Genomic DNA, 20,492 nt, shown 5'->3' with positions numbered 1-20,492 from the left:
TGACTGCGGACGAAGGAAGTATTTTATGCAACCGTCTTGACGCTAGGGTTGCAAGTCCAGACACGCTTCAATTTTTCAAATCGCACATTTTAAAATTTCACTTTTTGAAGTCACAAACTCAAACACAACCTAAAATTATTGACAAAGGACAAAAACAGTTCATTTTATTAATATGCGGTCAATTTTTAGGCGTATAAGCTCCTAAACCTTAAGGTGGAGTTGGTGTTTTGTTTTATAAACCTATCATTTTCACCATTATTTGTAGCATAAGCATAATTAAAGATGACACAGTGTTTTAATTATTAAAAATCTAAAAAACACGACAATTTAGTGGTTTGAGCTTGCTAAAATAGTTTCAAAAATATTATAATTAAGATTAATTACTTTAATAAATTCTAAATATATCACGTAGCATTTGACTTTTACTAATCTATGAGGGGTCATGGAAATAATAGTTTCCATAGGATTGAAAAATACTTGAGCACTATAATTATTACTACCATCTCCTTACAAACTCATGCAATAAGTGTAGGAAAGTATTGTGCGGCTGATGTGAGTGAAAAATTAGGAGAAAAAATTTGATATATAAATTTAATTATTTAGTGACTGATATGATAAGTATTACATGGACCGTCGCATTAGTTTATAAAAAACTTATAATAAAAACTGTAATACTTTGTTAAGATCCTAGTGTCACATATAAGTTAAGTCTATTCTTAATCATGTATATATAAGCTCTTGGGCAGCCTCTCTTTGTAAGCCAGTTTTTCAAAAGTGAGTTTTACCCAAAATTTATATCGTTTGGTATTAGAACTAGCCACCACGTCAAGTATTGGATCGAATGCAGATCGTCGAGTATGGAATTGAATGAGTTATAGCTTTGTGATTGAGCCACAGAGGAGGCAAGCGGAGCGTGGTATGTTAAGATCCTAATATCCCACATGGGTTAAGTCTAATCTTAACTTGAGCACCATTCCCTTGCAAGTCAGTTTTCGAAAATAAATTCTATTCAAACTTTGTATCATACTCCTAAAAACACTCATTAGGATTTAAGGGTGTACATGCAAGCGAATATTAACTACCCGAATATGCTATCCGCAACAATCCGATATCCATTATCCACTATTCGTACGTGCGGATATGAATAGTAGTTTTAAGGTATATGGATGCAGTTAGTATATATAATATATATTTTGTATATACATTATATTTAATAAATTCATCAAAACGGCATCATTTGATGTTTAAAATCTTTTAAAAATAGGCTTTAATAGAGATCCAAAGAATGACCAAAAGCATAAAATAGGCCTATTATTACCTAATATGTGAATAGCAGATAATAACCGTATTTAATAATCACAATAACTACACGGATACGGTTAGTAAAAAATATAATGCAGATGCAGAGATCTAAAAGTGATACCCGCATATACACCCGACATAATTTAGGCATAACATTTTGTCTTACAGTTGGAGTATCTTAAAAAGTGTAACCCAAATTCAAATCTTGTAGATCCCTTTGATATCCACTATCATAGGCTTAAATTAATCCCCATGACTGCCTAACATGTATGGTATGAAAGGAGTACAAGTGTCCAAGAATACGTGCCATCAACTAAGAAGAAAATTAATGGAAATGTCACCAATTTTTTTTTTCTTCTTAATTAGTTCATAATACCTTGTCATTTCTACTTTAATTATGGGATTGAAAAATCGTATGCAACATCTTTAATATATGTTAAAAACGTGTCTCATTATGAATCGCAAAAGCATCACTTAAATTGCATTTAAACACCACCCATGACGTTAAGAGCATCTATCACAATTAGATCTTCATCCAAGGGTATACAATTTATATGGTTGCTTTAATGACGGTCCATATCTTGAAAAAATATATGTATATATAACAAGCAATTATGTTGAGTCTAAAGAGAAATGTGACACCCACATGAAGGTAGAGTAAAATTTCACATTTATTCTATATAAGTTGATGTAATATGTTTTAAGTGACTTTATATGTCAATAAAAAAATCATTTAAAATATGTTACGTCAATGAATATGAAATGAGTATGATAAATAGGTGTGAAGAGTAAAATTGCTCCTAAAGTTAGTCTTATATTTGCTAAGTAAATTTTTGATCATATTGAGTGAGTCAATTATAAAGTGTTTATGAGTATCAAGTCATGAGAAATGCTACCCACACTCATACTCTTAAATACATACTCCCTAACGTGGCAGTAAAAATTATTGTGATATATTTTAAATCTAATGATAATTTTCAATGCCATATCAAATAGTGTACATTTGGGAGCGTGAGAATTTCAAGTTATACCTTAATTTTTACTAACCGAGACTGAAATTTATAAGTAACTATAAAAACTCTAATTATAATTTAACTAGTTTTTTTAAAATAACAGCGGTGCAAATATAACTAACCCTCTCCTCGATCTTTAAAAAAAAAAAAATCAAAGTATTCAAATGCAAACCCTAATTAGCACTCTAAATTGTGTTTTTTAATTTAAGAAGCCCATAAACAATAATTAAAAACTAATAATAATTTTTTTTTTTTCTAAGCAATAATGCAAAACCAACATGTTGTAAAGGACACCCAGACCAAGCATATTACTCAAGGAAGAAAACTAAACTTGGGATATTCTGTAGTTTTACTTTTCTTAAAGATTAAATAGAAATATTATTGTTGAAGTAATAGAAGAAAGAAAGTGTAGTTATGCCCTTGGTCGTGTAATTCTAGCTTGAGCCAAGGAGGAGACCAAGATCATTTGGAATTCACCATCTGTCACCATCATACATAGGACGAACATTCTCTTCTCTTGCTGGAAGCAATTCCCTTTGTCTTGTCTTCCTGTCTCTTTTTACACTCCCAACTTTTTTAACCATCAAGAGTCCAAGACTTGCCTCTCTTCCATAATTTTTTTTTCTTTTTCTTTTGTTTTTTTAATGCAATACACCCCATATGAGGGGCTGTTGTGCCCTTGTTGTGTTCCTGATGTGTAAGTAATAAGTCCCATCTAAGAAATTTTAAGTCCCAAATAAATTGTTTAATTAACTTAGGAGAATTAAGTCCCAATTTGACCGATTAGATGGAGAAAGTTTTGGGGCGTAATGTCCGCTCTTGTAATTCACTATTAATATTTTGACCAAACTAATAATAATAAAAATAATGATTATATGAAGTAATAAGAATAGAAGAGGAAATTAAAATATAATTTATTTTCAGTTAATTTATGAAAGTTATGGTTGAGACTACAATTAAGTAACATCCCATCCGGTCTTTCAGGAACAGTGCAAGGATTTCTTCTCTTTCTTTTTTTTTTTTTTTTGTCTTGAACTAAAAGTATTTGTTGGAGGTTTGGCTAACCTCTTAATAAGTCAAATTTGAACAATTTTTTAAAATTCGACTCGAATCAAGCTTGAGCTTTTATTTTATGTATTCGAATCGAATTTGACAACTCCAAACTCAACTTGACTCAGCTCAAATACAACCCTATCAGATCATTGAACATATATCAACAAAGTCAGGTGAGGAACAGTGTAATCCCATAGAAAATATGGGCATAATTTTTTTATTTTTTTTTTCCTATTCAAAGATCGGATACAATTAGTTGTTTATGCAATACGAGCAACTTCACTGAGAGGCCATATGTAAAGCCTATCGATCTGAATAGGTGTTCAAAACACAAACAACTTGAGGTGTGAGACCTACTTAATTCTTATCCAAATGAGTGGGCTTCACACTAGGGGTGAAAATAACCGCCCGCTAACCGCTAACCGTCTATAATCGTTAACCGGATAACCACAAAACCGTTAAAACTGCCTAAAAACCGGTAACCGCCTTTATATATATATATATATAATTTTATTTTTATAACCAAAACGGCGCTGTTTTGGACGTTTACATTTAACCTACACGGAACAAAAAAAAAAAAAAAACCCTAACATCTCATTTCTTCTCATCTGCATTCTCTCTCTCGTCTTCCTCTCCTCCATGTCGCCACCTCTCCATCCTCTCAAATCTCTCATCTCCGTCCTCTACCTCTCGCTGGCCTCTCTCTCTCTCTCTCTCTCTCTCTCCTCCATGCCTACGGTAGAGATTGATCATTGCTTCCATAGCGTCAGCCCACCCAGAGAAGAACACGACTCCGGTGACGGGACTCGATGCTTCTGTGTCCCATACGGTTGCAGCGGAGCTGTACGACGAATTTTTGGCCTCGGGGACGCCTGGCGGGGCAGGGAGGCCGGTCGAGTTCATTGTTCGCTGGAAAATTGAGACTGCGCTTATGGTACGAGTCCATGTACTGCGTTTGATTTCTGTGTAGTATTTGATTTGTGTGTGTATTCTAGACCATGGCCGATTGGCTAGCAACCCCTATTTTTGATTTCTGTTTTGTATTTTTTTTTTTTTTTTTCTAATTTTAGAAATTAAAGCCATGGCCAACGACCCCTGTTTTGTAGTTGTAGTTGATTTTTGTGTATTTCATTTGCCAAACGGTTACCGGTTGGCGGCTGCCGGTTTATAATTGCCAACCGCCTAGGCGGTTGGTCATTTTTGGTAACCGCCCATGCGATTGCGGTTAGCGGTTTTGCCCAATAACCGCTAACCGTAACCGCATTTTCACCTCTACTTCACACATGTCCTCTATGCGAGATTGCTCATATTATATACCACACGAACAATTGATTCCATCTTAGCACAATCTGTGTACACTTTTTGTCATATAAAATTAGGGTTGATAATTTTTTACACGATTCACGAATCCAATTAATATAAGCCCAATACAAAATTAATAAGTTAGGATTGAGAGATCTCACATGTTTAATTAAATAAGTCGGATTATAGTTGATCCATATAGTCTTATACTCATGCATCACGTCAGCATAAGAGCCAAACAATTTTTTATATGACTCACGAATCTAACACGAACCTAATTTGTGGAAGGTCGTGCAACTAGTAATGCTGGAAAAAGTCTGAACAATTGACCAGAAAAAAAAAAAAAAAAAAAAAAAAAAAAAAAAAAAAAAAATCTGAACAATTCATGGATAGCCAAGGTTAGACGTTGTTGTGATTAGACTGGGGAGTTTGTTGAATCCTTTTCATACGCAATGTTCCTGGTTGACCAAAACTAAGACGGCTAATAATAAGGCTACTGTACTGCTACAAGTATTGGGTTTATCACTGTGCTTCTGGAATTGTCAATGGCTGCTGGTTTAGGGTTAGGTTTGGGCGGCCTTGTGGAAATCCTAATGCTGTAGTGAACAGACATGAATGCAAGTCAGATTGCTTTAACTTCTACCTAATTTTGTATTTTCTCTCTTCCTATTTTTATTGGTTAGAATGTTGTTGTCAATTAGACACCAACTCAAATGATAAAAAAGATGAATTTAATCTGGATAAGTTTTGGTTTCTATTCTTCAAAAATAAAAATAAAAATCTATTCAATAGGATGCATGCTACAAGTGGTTGAGCGGATGTTGTACATGAGACTACTTGTCGTATTGTGCAATAGACAACTTCATTGTACGGGATTTAAATACAATACCTCAAAACAATATTTATTTTTGTATACGCTCCTTTATTATTTTACTTTATCATTTTATTGGTTTCATTTCTTCTACCTACTTTTTTTTTTAAATTTACGTGCCCATTTAAATACTCTTAAAAACTCAAAAACAGTATTTCCTTTATGTCACATCATAACATTTTTATAAATAAAAAACACTCCAAAACACATTAACAGACAGATCATGATTGCTAAAGTGAATATGTTTGATTAGTTTAAATTTTGAGTAAGTCTATGAATATTACATGGAAATTGTTTGAGATACTACAACTTTACTTACAATTTCTTTACGAAGAACTCACGTGTTAGTTTACATGGTGTTACGGGGAGCCATAAAGATAAAAAAAAAGAAAAAAAAAAAAAAAGAAAAAAAAAAAAAAAAGAAAAAAAAAGAGCAATAAAATTTGACTATTAAATTTAATTGTTTAACAACCGATCGACGGGCTATATGCCACATTGAGTGAAAGTGTGAAACATCCATTTGTTAAAAAATATAGTACCTCTAACTGCACTCATATTATATTAGCAAAAGGCAATAACATAAATTTTTCTTATTAAATACAAATACTAATTTGGAAAGAAGTGGTCTAAGTACAAGAGGGGTAGAACCATAGAATTTTTTTTTTTTTTTTAATAGAAATTTGAAAATGAAAAGAATGTTATGACCCACCACATTCGGCAGAAAGGTGGAAGACCCATTTACAGCTACAAAACACAGGTGTGGAAAGTGAAGTTTGGGTCCACAAAAATGATTAGAAAAGTTTGAACCTATGGCTATGATAGGTTGATGGAAAGCTGGCCGTTTAAGCCAATTGGCCCAACTCACCTCAAGCAAGAAGTAACAAAGGTGAGTTGCAAGCTTGGGATGTCTCATTGTTTCAACATTTAGAAAATGAAACAAGAAAGGTTGGAGTTATTGTGGCATTAATTTGAACAAAGGTTTCGTCCTGTTAGAGCCAGTTGGAGGAAATTCTAATAGTTCGGTATATTAAACCAAACATATTTCATTAGAACACGTGAGAATCACACGCATTTCTATTATAAACTGACATCTATTCTTAGAACATGTAATTCTCACGTACATTTTTTGTGAGTCTCATTTTTCTATCATTTTCCTTTCTTAGATAAAAAAGGCACAGAAGCAATGAAACAAAACCATCCTTCCCTTGGAGTAAAACCTGTAACATCATGGATGTTATGTGATGTGCATAGAGCTAAGGGAAAGGGCCAACATTGATGCAATGTATCCCGAAGAACAAGTTTCCAAATATTGACCTTAATAATTTCGAAGTTTGAAGGAAGGCTGGTCTGATGGAGTGGTCTTGATTGCTGCCACATGATGATTGGGATGTATGCATGGTATGTCCTATAGCTCTCAACACCACATTGTTATCAGTGTGTTCTAGATTTTTCTTTCCCTTCTCTCTCAAAAGGAATTTATAGATGCATTGGATTTGAAACATTGAAAAGATTGTTTTGAGCATAATGAAAGGTAAACTCAACTGGAATTATATAAGTCCAATGGTTAATGTATTTCCCTTATCCCTAATTTCGGATTTGGATCGAGTGTGATTAAGCACCGGTTGTATTTCATGCAATTAATGTGAGAAGGCAGATGGAACCCACACTCGCTTGGGCAACCCAAGAAGGTGCCGAGCAAATGTCGGGCCTACCTGTCTTCTCACATTAGCTGCATGTATTGCATGCTCACATTAGCTGCATGTATTGCATGCAATACGGACAACTTATTGCATCCGATCGTGTTCCCCAATTTAAACATTAAAATTAATAAGATGTTTCTATACTTGAATATGTAACAAATTGTTTGTCGCATCGGAATTAACAGTAGAGAAATCAACAAAACTCAGTTCTACTAGATAGAGTTTCTTTAAAAGGAGGATAAATTTTTTATCTAAATTGTATTTGAAGAAATTCTTTCAACATAATTTTGTTAATTAACTGACATTTGTCCGTAGAGTATAATTTTTTCACATATATTATTAACATGCTCCAATTAATGGTAGATAGTTTAATAGACCGGATTGGAAGAACATTTTTTGGAATAACTTTTTCCTTAGAAACATAACTTTATTAATATGGTCTAGCTAAAAGAACAGGTTAGTATACTAAGAAAAGGATGGTAAGCAACCAACCACAGCAATTTTAATAATTATCCACTACTTCCAAATTACCTGTAATAATGATTAAACTTCCACTATTAAATAATATGATCAGCTTGGAATCATGTATGAACATTTGGAAAAAAAAAAAAATTGCAATATTAAAGCATGATCAATTTTTTAATTTTAAATTTGGATTAAACAACTCAAGACCGAATGATGGGCACTCATGTAGTCATGTGCTGGTGGATGGAAGACAATCATAGTGAACAAAGCCCATGCATATGCCATGCCCTCTTCATGTCCCATTGCCTCTCCAACATGTCTTTGTTTATTCATTTTCTAAGAAAATTTCAAAAAAGATCTCCTTAAGGGTCCCAACTACTCACCTAAATCTAAAAGCTCAACACATGTCAAGGTGTCCCAGGTCCCAAATTTCATGTGGGTATTATTAATTTTGTTTGGGACAGTTTGTGGAGACCAGAAATATTTTGGTTCAGAATTATATTTTTGTCCTTGTAATCAAATGATGTATGATCCTCACCAATTCTAGTTTTGTTTGTACTGCAGGATTATTGTGCCTTTTAGAGACCTTCATTAGAAAAATGGACATACCAGAATGGCAGAAGAGAATGGTTCTGAAATTTTTTAGTTTATATATGAGATTAAAAATTATATTTTACTTTCTGCCACATGGAGTAATATTATCAATATTTTTCTTGAATCAGGCCAAACAGTATCTAAAGGGTCTCCATATTCAGCCGAATTCAGCCTCCTCTTTGTTCTTTCTTCTTGTTTCTCTTCTATTATAATTATTTTGGGTATTAATTACCTCCTTCCTTCATTGAAGGGAGATAAATATGTGACCTTAAGATAATATTTGTTCTCTATTTTCACATTTTTATAATAAAATGAGTAAAATGTAGACTGTCACGTGACAACCCATATTTTAGTTGCTGACATGGTAAATGCCACAATGACTGTCTCGTAAGTTTGTAAACAACACTGTATAGTTTATAGTCCACTTAATGGGAGATAAAAGATAAATCGGAGACAAAAAGAATCCGTATCATCGATTGGCAAAACTTTACCCTGACAGTGACAGCAGCTAATCAAGGTTTACATATGACCAAAATATGTCTTGATTAAATGTCACTTCCTAAATTACAAGTAATAATAATTTGATCAACTGTTTACAAATTTCTTTCACAAGTCCAGGTTGTTTGAGATTGTTGCCCTTGCCATGTAACTTCCATGGGGTTAGTGAACTATGGTTATCTCATTTCAGCTATCAGCGTGCTTCTCTTATAATACAATCTTTCCATCTGATTCCAGGATCCACTCCAGCAGTAGACTCCAAGCAAACAACACAGTCAACTGACTTACCAAAACAAGATAATAATCAACTGTTTCGTAGTAACTAAGCAGTAAATGTTGCGGTGTCTAACCGACACGAAAAGATGTTGTTCCTCGACTTTGCTTCCAAGGTGCAACCGTTAGATTCAAATTTCAGAGTTCAGGCTCTTCCAAGCACAATTATAGAAGAGATTTTATCGGCTGCGTAAGGATAACAATGAGAGGTGAGATTATTAACATGAAAATAATAATGAAATAATATCTAGAGGTTCTGTATTAATATAAGGAGTTGAATTTGAAACCAATTCCATTACCTATCTTGGATATTTGGAACCATATGGATGATTGATCTTGTTCTTGTGGTCTGCATCAGTTACCAGATAATCGTCCAATTTTCCTAGTACCTCACAAATCCAGCGCCCTGAGCCTTGCCCAAAAAGGACTCTACAGAACTGTCGTACAAATTGAAGTTTCTTGCCACGGCAAAACCTGCATACATGCCATCAACCGCAGCACTTACAATCCCTCCTGCATAACCAGCTCCTTCACCAACTGGATAGAGTCCTTTCAGCGACGTGCTCTCATAGGTGTCAATGTTGCGGGGAATCTGGATGGGAGAGCTGGTTCTAGTCTGGGAGCCAAAAGCACAAAAAGGAAAAGAGGAAAAAAAAAAAGTATTCATAGCAGAAGAGAATTATTTGATAACTGAGAGCCTCAAGCAATAAAAAATGTGAAGAATCACATTTGTACAAAAAAAAAAAAGAGGAAAAGGAAATGATGTACAATCAAATGGGATTACCTCCACTCCATGGAGAAGGGCTTCACTGGATATAAATCCTGGCAACTAAAAGTTTCAAGTTTGGAGTGTGAATACGTTGTTCCACAAATTTATCATAAAGCACAAGTGAAGAATAAAAAGTTAAGAGGAAAGAGAAGTCTAAACCTCTTTGTCAAATGCTAAAATTGAATGTTGCAAAGCCTCTGTAATATGGGTTGGGAATAGCTCATGGAGATTTGCTGCCTTCACTCCTAATCGATAGCTTGAAGGTGGCACAGATGTTGCTGACAAAACCATTGAAGATGATGAAGATTTGAAAGTTAATAGTGTAAAATAACTTGGGAAATAAGATTATGTATCTACCTGATAGCCTGTTTTCCAGAAAATCAGTAACTGTCTGCACAGGCACCACAAAATTTCCCCCACCCATTATAGCTGCTCTTCTCTCATATTCCCTCTGAAAGTATAGAAGAATATTAAAATGACGATTTAGATAACATGTTGCGAATTAGAGTGATACTATTAAAGTTTTATGTAAATGTATTAATGTTCCAACAGAAAAGATCCTTTGATAGAACATCGTGTAATCTGATGTATCATCTATGGCAGCATAAAATAGCCGTTAAGGATGTTTTCTAAGAGTAAAGTTTATCATTGCACATGGATGGAAAAGAGGTATTTTCAATCCTAAAGTTGCCTATTTCTATAGAAGTTGGTTGGGGAGAGAAAGGATTATCAGAGTGCAAAAAGCCAAAGAACAAATTATAAACAGGAAAGGAAACCACCAGAGTCAGAAGGTAAGGACTGAAAAGATACCTGAAATTCAACCCCGGCAAGAGCTCCATGGAAACTTAGTGCATCAAAATCCTTGGTTGAGACAGACACAACAAGTGCTGCATTTGCCCACTTCGATGCACGTCCAGAGAAGGACATGCCATTGATACAGAGTTCAGATGGGTTTGTACTAGTGAGAACAACCTGCAGACATATTTGAATTGATTCAGTATAATATTAAAGGAACATTTACTATTAGCAATGATGACACCCTGCCCCTTCACACATCAGCTCACTTAGAACCAAAACCAACTAGGCATATCTTTCTACACAAGACCATTTGGAGAGCTGAACTGTATTACACAGATTCAGCTTACCAGATGATTGAAAATCTTCAACAGTTATTTTTTTTTTGATAAGTATTGAAAATCTTCAACAGTTAATGCAACTAATTCAATTGACAGCCCTGAATAAGTTTTTTTCTTTTCCAAATAAGATTTTATCACCTTTTCTTTTTCTTTTTTCTTTTTTTGTGAAAACGGCCCACCAAAACCAAGGTTGACAATGGCCGACTACATTTGTTTGCAACTATGCATTTTATTGCATCAAGAGGCAAAAGAAATTAAAAGGAAAAAAGAAAAACATACCTGCCCACCAGGACACATGCAAAAGGAGTAGCAGCTGCGATTTGGTGCCCATGACTCAGAAGGTGGGTCCCCATCCTCTCCATTAACATACTTAACGACCTTGTAATCTGCCACTGGTACTTTTCCACGTCCTCTACAAACCTCTGTGGCCAAAGTGGAATACTACACATTTGTACAAATGAGTTTGTTTACATCTTTGTCACAATAAACATCATATAATGAAAACAAATTATTTACATGACAGCTCAGGGAAAAAATGATTTACATGACAAAATCAAGCATTAGAAACCAACATACTTAGACCTTGTCCAAGCTCTTTGAAGAACAATTTGGTGATTATATAGTATCAAATCATAGACAGGATGAAACAACCGAGTTTACCACCTATTGATGAAGAAAGTAAAATGCAAATACTTCCCTACTAACACCAAAATATCCAAAGCATTAGACCACACAATTCATGTATGCTAAAAATATTATCTCTAATGCTTCAGGAAATAGTTTACCATCTATTATTTAAAATCTGCAGTTTTCTCTCTTTTTAAACCTTCTTAATAAACATTTACCCTCGTATTTTATTCTTCCTCACATAATACAAATTTCTTTCAATGCATCCTTCCACTAAATTCACTCTCTCTGCACTCTACCCACTTTAGGGGCAGTTTGACTATTTGATATCAAATTGGCCATTGGAAAGCACTCGTTCTGAGCTTCCTCAATTGTTTCCCTGCATATTATTGCTTCAATTTGAGTTTTCTACACCGACATTTTTTAATGAGCTTTGTGAGCTTTTCAAATAATGTCTACTCTTGAATTTTATTTCAACATATTTTTTCTGATGCCTATCTGCACCAGGGACCTCTGATGCCAAAAAAAAAAAAAAAAACCAGCATTGCAAGATCCATAGAGGTGGAAATGCATCGACTGTAGTCCTATGTGGCAACATCAATATTATGGAAGATTATGGCAACATTCGTTCAATGCATAGGCTAGAAGTTCAGGGTTTATTAAAGTAGGAACAAGCATAACTTATTCTGCAGCGGCATGCTCTTCTCTGAACAATTCTATAACAATAAACCCTCATCATATTGCCATGAAAATAATATTGGTTGGTTTCTGTAATTTGATAAATTTGGGGAGCATAACTGCATAACTATAGCACATCAAAAATGAAGACAATATAACTAAATATATTAACCAGAGGATACAACATTTACCCCCTCCAACTTCCCTCATTTTTGCAATGTCCCCCTTCTGCAATCCAAAATAACAAAAATATCCTCCATTCCTTTTTTTTAATCTTATGGAGGGTATTTTTGTCATTTTAGGTCTCATAAGGAAGACATTGCAATCCCAATGAGGGGGATATTGCAAAAATTAAAAACATTGGGGAAACATTGCAAAAAGGATGGTAGCTAGAAGGGGGTAAATGTAGTTAACCCTATTAACTAAAATGACTTTGCATCTACGAAAAGTGTAGAAACATAGATGAATCAGACCAATAGTTGGTCAATTTATGGAAAACAATTAGAGAATATAGCCAACCTGTATTCTATTTATTAGTTCTTGAGGATGCTCAATCCGCAAACCAACCTGTTCAGACATGTTAGATGGTATGAACATAATGTTAATTTCACAAGCTCAAGAATCAAACCAGATACTCAATTATTTTTTCCACTAAATGGATGCCAAAATCAAACAATCATGAATTTGGAAATTCGAAGTACAAATGTTTAAACAATGAGAAGGGAACATCTTCATTTTCAATTTAGCATCATTTAGACATCTTCTTCCAACACTGTGGTCAGCAACATAGATTTGTTCCTACAATCTTAAGCAACAAGAGCCATATCCATGTTTATAATTCTTTGTGCTTCACCTACACTGAGTGATAATATAAGAGAAGGGGAAGGCCAGTATGCCATATATATACAAAGAGTTTGAGATCCCAAATATCATATGATATGATACATCTACTCATTCGAGAAAATCTTCGCAAATTATCACATGCCTCATTAGGGTGTAAAATAATTTACCAAACTACTTCAATACACAAAACCCCCATACTCTATTTTGCTTTGATATTCAACAGTATTGTTGGCATAATAAGCTATTGATAAATCAGACCCTAGGAACTATTAACATTTCAGAACTACTAAACAAAACTACTGATAGTCGCCATTGCACAGCCATGTCACCAACTAGGTGTCACCATAGGCCACGCTGAATATTGACATTGTAGATGCAAGCTGACCAGATTTTACAATAGCCAACCACAAGCCTCAAATGCAATGGCATAACCTCCACTTTATATATCACATTGAATCAAAATCCAGCCTCAAGGCTATATATAGAACTTACCATGATTAAATATAAGCTTTTTTTGACTAACACATTAAAATCAAATTTATAACAGTAACCATAACATAGGGCATTGTTTTCCACAACTGGCAGTAAATTCGAACTGCCTAGATAAGCAAGCCCAATTGCCACTTTTGGTTAAAGAACAGGACCTCACCAACCATCAGTACAACACAACTTAGCTTGTGCAAACCCACAATGGACCAACCATGATTATGCTATCCTGGCAATTAGTTGGTTACAGATGAGTTTGAACTGCATAAAAAATGGTACAGCCGTAGTTTGTACTGATCTAAGAGGCTCAACCAAAACCAACAGTCTGATGTTTAATATTAAAAATCAAGGATGTTCAAATGTTTGGTCTGGTTGGTTGAGGTCAAGTTGCTACCCAGATTCTAGCCATTCTTATGATTGGTTGGGGAGCATCGCAGGTGGGATGAGGGTGAGACTGAGTCCACATGCTCTATTCTATACCTCAAATTTCTATCTCAGTGAAGAAAGATTCAATCCAATTCTATGTGGCTAAACCATCAAACTCATTAATCAACACACCCCCCCCCCCCCCCCCCCCCCCACCCCCCAAAAAAAAAACCTACAGCACCATCACCACCTACATGCTGTCAACTCATACGACTCAAAACTAGAGTGTCATGCATATATATTGTTTGTGTCTAACTGATATTATTATATGCAAAGAAGTGTATTATCTCTGAGTATGCTAATACTGCCACTCGCATTCAATGCCAGTGCTGACAAAGACCTTAGTTTTGAAGACACATCAGATGAAAAGACAGGATTCACATTGCTACAAGAACAATATATTTAATCATACTGCCTCCAGAGAAGTGAACAATAAGAGGAAAGCTTTTAGGCTTAACAAGATACTCGTCTGAAGACACCACCTCAGTTTGCCTAAACAGATTCCATTTATTTCTTAACATCTTCCAGGATTTTTTTACACAAACAATAATCAGAAGTTCTGGAGATGGAAACAAAGTGGGCATACACGTGACAGATATACACACAACAGTCTCAAATGAGCAAACACACGACCCATGCATGCATATTGACATTATAAAAATGATTAATTTATCCATACATAAAAAAGAAGCAGAAACTTACAGAAAAATCTTTTGGGACCAACACCATATTATGAGAAAGAAGCATCTGATATATATCACGTGCAGAATGCCCAACAGCCAGAACAACCCCATCATATCCCAACTTCTGACCATTGAACTGCGATTTGTCTCTTGAATCAGAGACTTTAACCCCCACAACATGTCCATCCTCTACAAGCAGATCGTCTACCCTTGTCCCAAACTTGATTGTGACCTTAAAAAATAAACATTTTTATAGTAAAATCTGAAAATAAGTGCTAGTAATCCCAGGTGAACCCAATATATTTATACATCCATTTGTTTCTGATATGAAGAAGTTAGCTATGTTACTCACACCAAGCCCTTGTAGATGTTGCCGAAAGTTGCGAAGCAAAGGAATCAACCTATCCGTCCCCAAGTGAGGCTTACCATCAACCAAAATATTTTTTGGAGCTCCAAAGTGTACTAAAGTTTCCATAACCTGAGACAACAAATACTGAGTAAACTAATAAAGGAAATGTTGAAAAATATGCAGTTCCATGGTGGCAGAACAAATTGTACAAGTTGAGATAGAAGATTAATCCTATAAATATCCTTGCCAATGGAATGCACATTGTTAATTTTGAGAAATGATGTGTCAACCAAGAATATGAAGAACAAAAGACAGAATCACATTTTTATCAAACTGTCCAGTATGTGCACTATGATATTTGAAGGAAGGAAATGAAGACATTCGCTTAACCAATACGAATAACCACCTCCATGTTATCACCCGCTGCTATTCTTTTAGTGACAACATCTGTCAAAGTCTACCTTCAACTCCTTTCTTTCTTACTTTTTTTTTTTTCCCAATATCTTCATAGGTCCACCAGCCCCATCATTAGGCTGAGTTTTGTTTTCTTAAGTTCAAAAGTAAATCAAAATTATGTGCTTGGAAATATGGCATTGGAGGCTCAAGGGTAAACTAATGATAAAATTATCACATTGAACAATAGAAAATGGCTCTGTTGTTTCTGGGAGAGGCAAAAGAGTTTACTAAATTGGCATTACTCATTTTTAATGAATAGCATCCAACAATTCAAAGAAAGTAAACCAATCAGGGCTAAAATCTGAGTTTACCTATAAACTAATATGTTATGTAACTATGTTCAATCTTACTGGGCATCTTCACTGAATAAACCATCTTGTTCGTTAAAAGTATAGATTCTTATACAGAATAGTGAACAGTTATTCTTTGACTACATGCATGGCTTTCTGATAACAGTGCCAGAAAATTTTATTTCACTTCACAATGGCAAACAACATTTTTACAAATTACCTTTACCAGGAGTATGAGAAGTGGCTACGGTTTCAGCATAATGTCACAACAGAAAAGTTTACATGTTATGAACTTGCATCTAACTAGATAAAAGAAAACAAAGCACGTGGATAGAAATGGAGTCCTTACTGCCAGAACACTGCCACTGTTTCTTCCAATTCTAGTAACTAGCTTTCCATCACTCCAGGTACCTGCACCACCCTGCCATGCATAAGTCCTTAACAAATGAATCAAAACTCAAAAGTAAAACAAATAACGAGAAATCACCAGCAAAATGACCAAGGAAAGAGAAAAAGAATAATGAAATAAAAATAAAGAGATCTATGTGAAATTTGTCTAAAGTTACAAATAACTAACTTGAACTTACATATCAAATTAAGCTGTAACACAATATATTGCTCTTTGTGGAATTACAGTTGCACACTATATTTTGTAGCTTGGCAAAAGATAAACCCTATGAAAAGCCAAGCTAACTTTGACCATTGCCTATATAAGTTTAGACCACACAAAAACCAGGTTGCAAATTTGGTTTAACGGACTAATGTCCAAGATGCCTACCCCTCAAATTATCTGAGCAAGGCATAATTTAACTAATTCCATATGAAAAGGAAAGGTAGATCTCTAAGTGACAAAATTGTGGTGTCTCTGGAAGGAACGGAATGCATGCAGTTTTGAAGATTGTGAGACTGGTTCGCTTAATTTGAAGAAGTTGATGATACAAATCTTGTTTACGTGGAGAGTGACGCTACATTCTATGTCTAATTGTTCTTTTTCTGATTTTGAAGATTTGTGTTCTTCATTCTCTTTGGTTTAGGGGTATAATGTATACATCCTATGTACTTTGGATTGTGCCCCTCTACGTTTTTTTTTAAAAAAAAATATACTTTACTTATCAGGAAAAAAAAAAAAAGTAAAAGAAAAAGAAAAAAAAAGATCATTTATTACAAATCAATACATACAGATAACACTAAGGAAATTTGCTGGTGGAAAACCATAGAGTAGTTAACTCATATGCCATGTCGGCTAAAGCAACAACTAGAGAATAAATTCAAAAGGTAGACTATGAATCAACCCTCTCAGAGAATATTTGTCAAAACCATAATTATTCTCAACATTGGGGGGGGGGGGGCTCCGAGTTTAGGGTTTGATAAAAATCAAATTAACATACAGAGACATAAGCTTAAAAATGCTAAAGTTCCTTTCATCATCTCTTAATTATCATTTCCCGTAAGCGAGAATGTAAAACCACAAACTCGTTCTTTTCATCATCTCTTAATTATCATTTCCCGTAAGCGAGAATGTAAAACCACAAACACAAACAATTTTGGGTTTTAGGGGGGGGAGGGAGGGAGTTATCCAACTTTTCAGCGGGAATATATCCAAAAGATAGCTCCCTTTTTTTTCACTGCAAATGATAGGTGTTATTTAGTGATCTCTTCAATGATACCACCATTTTCAAAGTTTTCTCATTCCTCAAGAAAGGAGGATAGGGAAAGAGAAATACAAGTACACTCTTTTAGAACCACAAAGTCAGTTACTACTATCCATCTGGTCTCCAAAAGCAAGCAACCTAACTAAGATATGATGTAAATAGCCATAGACTCTCATTAGAATGCAGTATAACAATAAATTCTTCCCAGATCACTTGGTCAAAGATAGAAACAATTCCTTTTAAAAAAAATAGCGTGAAGATTTGAAGAAAGCAACAGCACAAATTAGAATTAAAGATACTAAACAACCTTCATCTAAGTACTAAGTGAATCAAGATATAACCTCCCCAAAGCAAAAATTGCTTTCTTCTTGTAGAACACGGCGAACTACCAAAGCACCAATGTCACGCCCCCTTTGCTCAACAGCTTGGCCTCTTTCTATTAAGGTAACATCAGCGCCAAGTTCCGCAAGAACAAGAGAAGCAAACAGGCCAGATGGTCCACTACCAACAACTGCAATTTTGGGCTTTCTGGTTGTCGGGCACTTGTATGATTTTTCTGACACAGAATAACTGTTAGGTCCATTTTCTCTTTTCATTTTACCTGTGTCATTCTTTTTTCCAGCATGTATTATACTAATCAAATCACCAGAGACTCTTTCATTAGGCATATGTTCTACTAGTCCAACTTTAGGCTCCAGTTGAGAAATGAAATCCCAAGTACGAGGCTCTAGATTCAGGAGTTTACTGACATCCATGTCCACAGCATATACAAATTTTGGCTCCTTCAACATCTGGGAAACATCAGCAAAGAAAATTAATTGGATAAACAGGTAATTTTTTTTTTTTTTTTTTATAAGTAGGAGAAATATCATTAATAATTGGATAAACAGGTAATGCAAGTCTGTATTCTTTCCAATGTTCTGCCATTATCTACAGCCATTAACAACATTCAACAAAGGTAACAAAATTTTTTTTAAAAAAAAAAAAATACAATCAAAGACAAACGAACAAAGATTTAATATCATATAGTGCATACGAAAACAGGCTTTGGCTGACAAAAGCATAAACGTTAATAGGCATCCAAACTAGTTATCCTAATTGAAGAGACCCATTAAAAAGCTTTTAGAGCACGTTTCGCACAGATTGGAAATGAACAACATAAAAAAGCTGCAGCAACTTCATGCATAAAGTTGAATAAAAGTGGTAAGAGTTTAACAAAGCACTTACATGTACATGCCACTAAGGGGCATCCTTCTTTATATTTTAAATCGAAAACAGAAAAGAGAACTTCAAATTGACATAGCATGAATCATCCCATATCAATGTAGTTTACATTGATGAACTTTATTAGTTTGAGTCGTCGTGTAGAACTATCAAGGTCTGTGGGAATATGTACATGCAATTAGTTTTCCACTAAGCCAATCTTTCATTTAGTTCATTACGAATTCACAAAATGAAGAATTTGGCGAGAGAAGAATTTTGGGTTTTGGGGGGCTTTGGGTTTTGTGCGTGCGTAGGTCCTTGTGGGTTTTTTCTGTGGGTTAGCTGGGTTGTTCCTGTGTATACTTCTTGTGTACTTAGGGGCACTTTTCGCTTTTATTAATAAAGTTTTTCTTACTTATCAAACAAAAAAAAAAGGTTTAAGTAAAGCGCAATTAATAAAATTTGCTATATTCCACATGTGATTAGATTCAAAACGAACACACAAATGCAAGAAATTCTATCATTTAACGGACCTTCCTTGCATCAAAAGATTTCCGAAAAACAGAGAAAGCATCCTGTGGGAGCATCAAAGCAACCTGGCACAATGTAGAAAATAATTATTGATGAAATTCCTCACAACAAGAAGTTCTATCACCCATCAATCAAATAAACTAGACTGATACTCTGTCGTCACTAAGGAAATGTGGGAAATAGAACGATGTGAGAAACTTTTGATTCTCAATTTCTCCATTATTTAAAATCCAAGAAAGCAAGAATTTCCTCCTAACTGAAACCAAAATAAGTAATACTTATATGAGAAATAGCACCAAGCACAACATACATTTAGGCAAAAACAGTTTCAAAGATTATGACTTAATCCTGTTTCGCTGCCAGGAAAATTTACCAACGAGGACAAAATCATTTTCTGGGCCTAAAACAAAGGACAGCGGCACAAAATTTCTCCTTTCCTCTCTCTTTTTTATTTATTTATTATTTTATCATCAGCTTTCTCAACAATTAAAATAGAATATTTTTATTACTTCTATTCTTTATCAACTTAACCAAATTCCCAAACTTTCCATTTCTATTTTCTTTTCCTAAAGTTTGACAATTGTCAGCACCCAAACAAACAAATTTTCAAACCCCGAAGTACCGGGAACTTAAGCACTTTGGCAATCTCTTCCAGCAAGCCCTCAGAGACGCCGAGGAAGTCCTTCCCGGGGTCCTTGTGAACCGGAACTCCGAGCTTGAAGAGCCTCCAGGTCCCCTCGAACTTGTTCTTGACCTCAACTAGGGTTTCCTTGTGCTTCGATTTCAGCTTCTTCTTCTCCGACGGGTAGCGCTGTTTGCCGGTCCTCTTGGCGCAGAGGATTTGCAGTGTTTGGGGGCGAAGACAAGGGAGTCTCCGGGAGGGATAGTGCAGTCCGGGGTTAGGGTACGGAGGGTGAAGAGGGAGAGTGGAGAGCTTGGAGGGAAGGAGGGACATTGCTGGAGAGAGCGAGTGCACCAGTTGTTGGAGTTTCTGATAAGTTGATAAGGAAAATTTTACGTAAACGAGGGTTTTGAAAGAAAAACGGTCTAATAACTCTACCATATTTGATTGATTAGAGAAATGCTGCAAACCACCCAACGTGGCAGGGTTATTTTAATTTTAATTTTTAATAACAGCTATTAGCCTTTCATGATCATATTATATGATATTAATGATGGTACGCATTTAAAATTTTTTGAATAATGTAGATAATTATAGGATAGTGGTGTAGTTTTTAGTTTTAAATTTTACTAATTTTATTAAGAGTAATATTAAATGCAACACAATCTAT

At 34.9% G+C, this 20,492-nt stretch overlaps 1 protein-coding gene across 2 annotated transcripts; it reads right to left on the bottom strand.

Annotated features, from left to right (window-relative positions):
- Nucleotides 1-8,749: 8,749 nt before the first annotated feature.
- LOC133865643 (uncharacterized) lies at nucleotides 8,750-20,274 on the bottom strand. Of its 2 annotated transcripts, XM_062302059.1 has the most exons (14): nucleotides 19,823-20,274; nucleotides 19,203-19,265; nucleotides 17,808-18,257; nucleotides 16,164-16,235; nucleotides 15,072-15,197; nucleotides 14,739-14,951; nucleotides 12,801-12,848; nucleotides 11,256-11,417; nucleotides 10,651-10,812; nucleotides 10,198-10,291; nucleotides 10,000-10,118; nucleotides 9,856-9,900; nucleotides 9,371-9,687; nucleotides 8,750-9,257 (listed from the first exon to the last, which is right to left on the bottom strand). In XM_062302059.1, exons 1-13 carry the CDS (start codon nucleotides 20,261-20,263, stop codon nucleotides 9,454-9,456), a joined length of 2,229 nt encoding a protein of 742 aa, XP_062158043.1. In that variant the 5' UTR covers nucleotides 20,264-20,274; the 3' UTR covers nucleotides 8,750-9,257; nucleotides 9,371-9,453. The 2 variants fall into 2 exon arrangements, with proteins under 2 accessions (XP_062158043.1, XP_062158044.1); XM_062302060.1 differs by lacking the exon at nucleotides 8,750-9,257 and having other exon boundaries at nucleotides 9,482-9,687; nucleotides 9,856-9,893.
- Between the last annotated feature and the right edge of the window lie 218 nt (nucleotides 20,275-20,492).

This window comes from Alnus glutinosa, chromosome 4, assembly GCF_958979055.1.
Source record: "Alnus glutinosa chromosome 4, dhAlnGlut1.1, whole genome shotgun sequence".
Classification (NCBI taxonomy): domain Eukaryota; kingdom Viridiplantae; phylum Streptophyta; class Magnoliopsida; order Fagales; family Betulaceae; genus Alnus; species Alnus glutinosa.
This window is presented reverse-complemented; position numbering and strand designations above follow the sequence as displayed.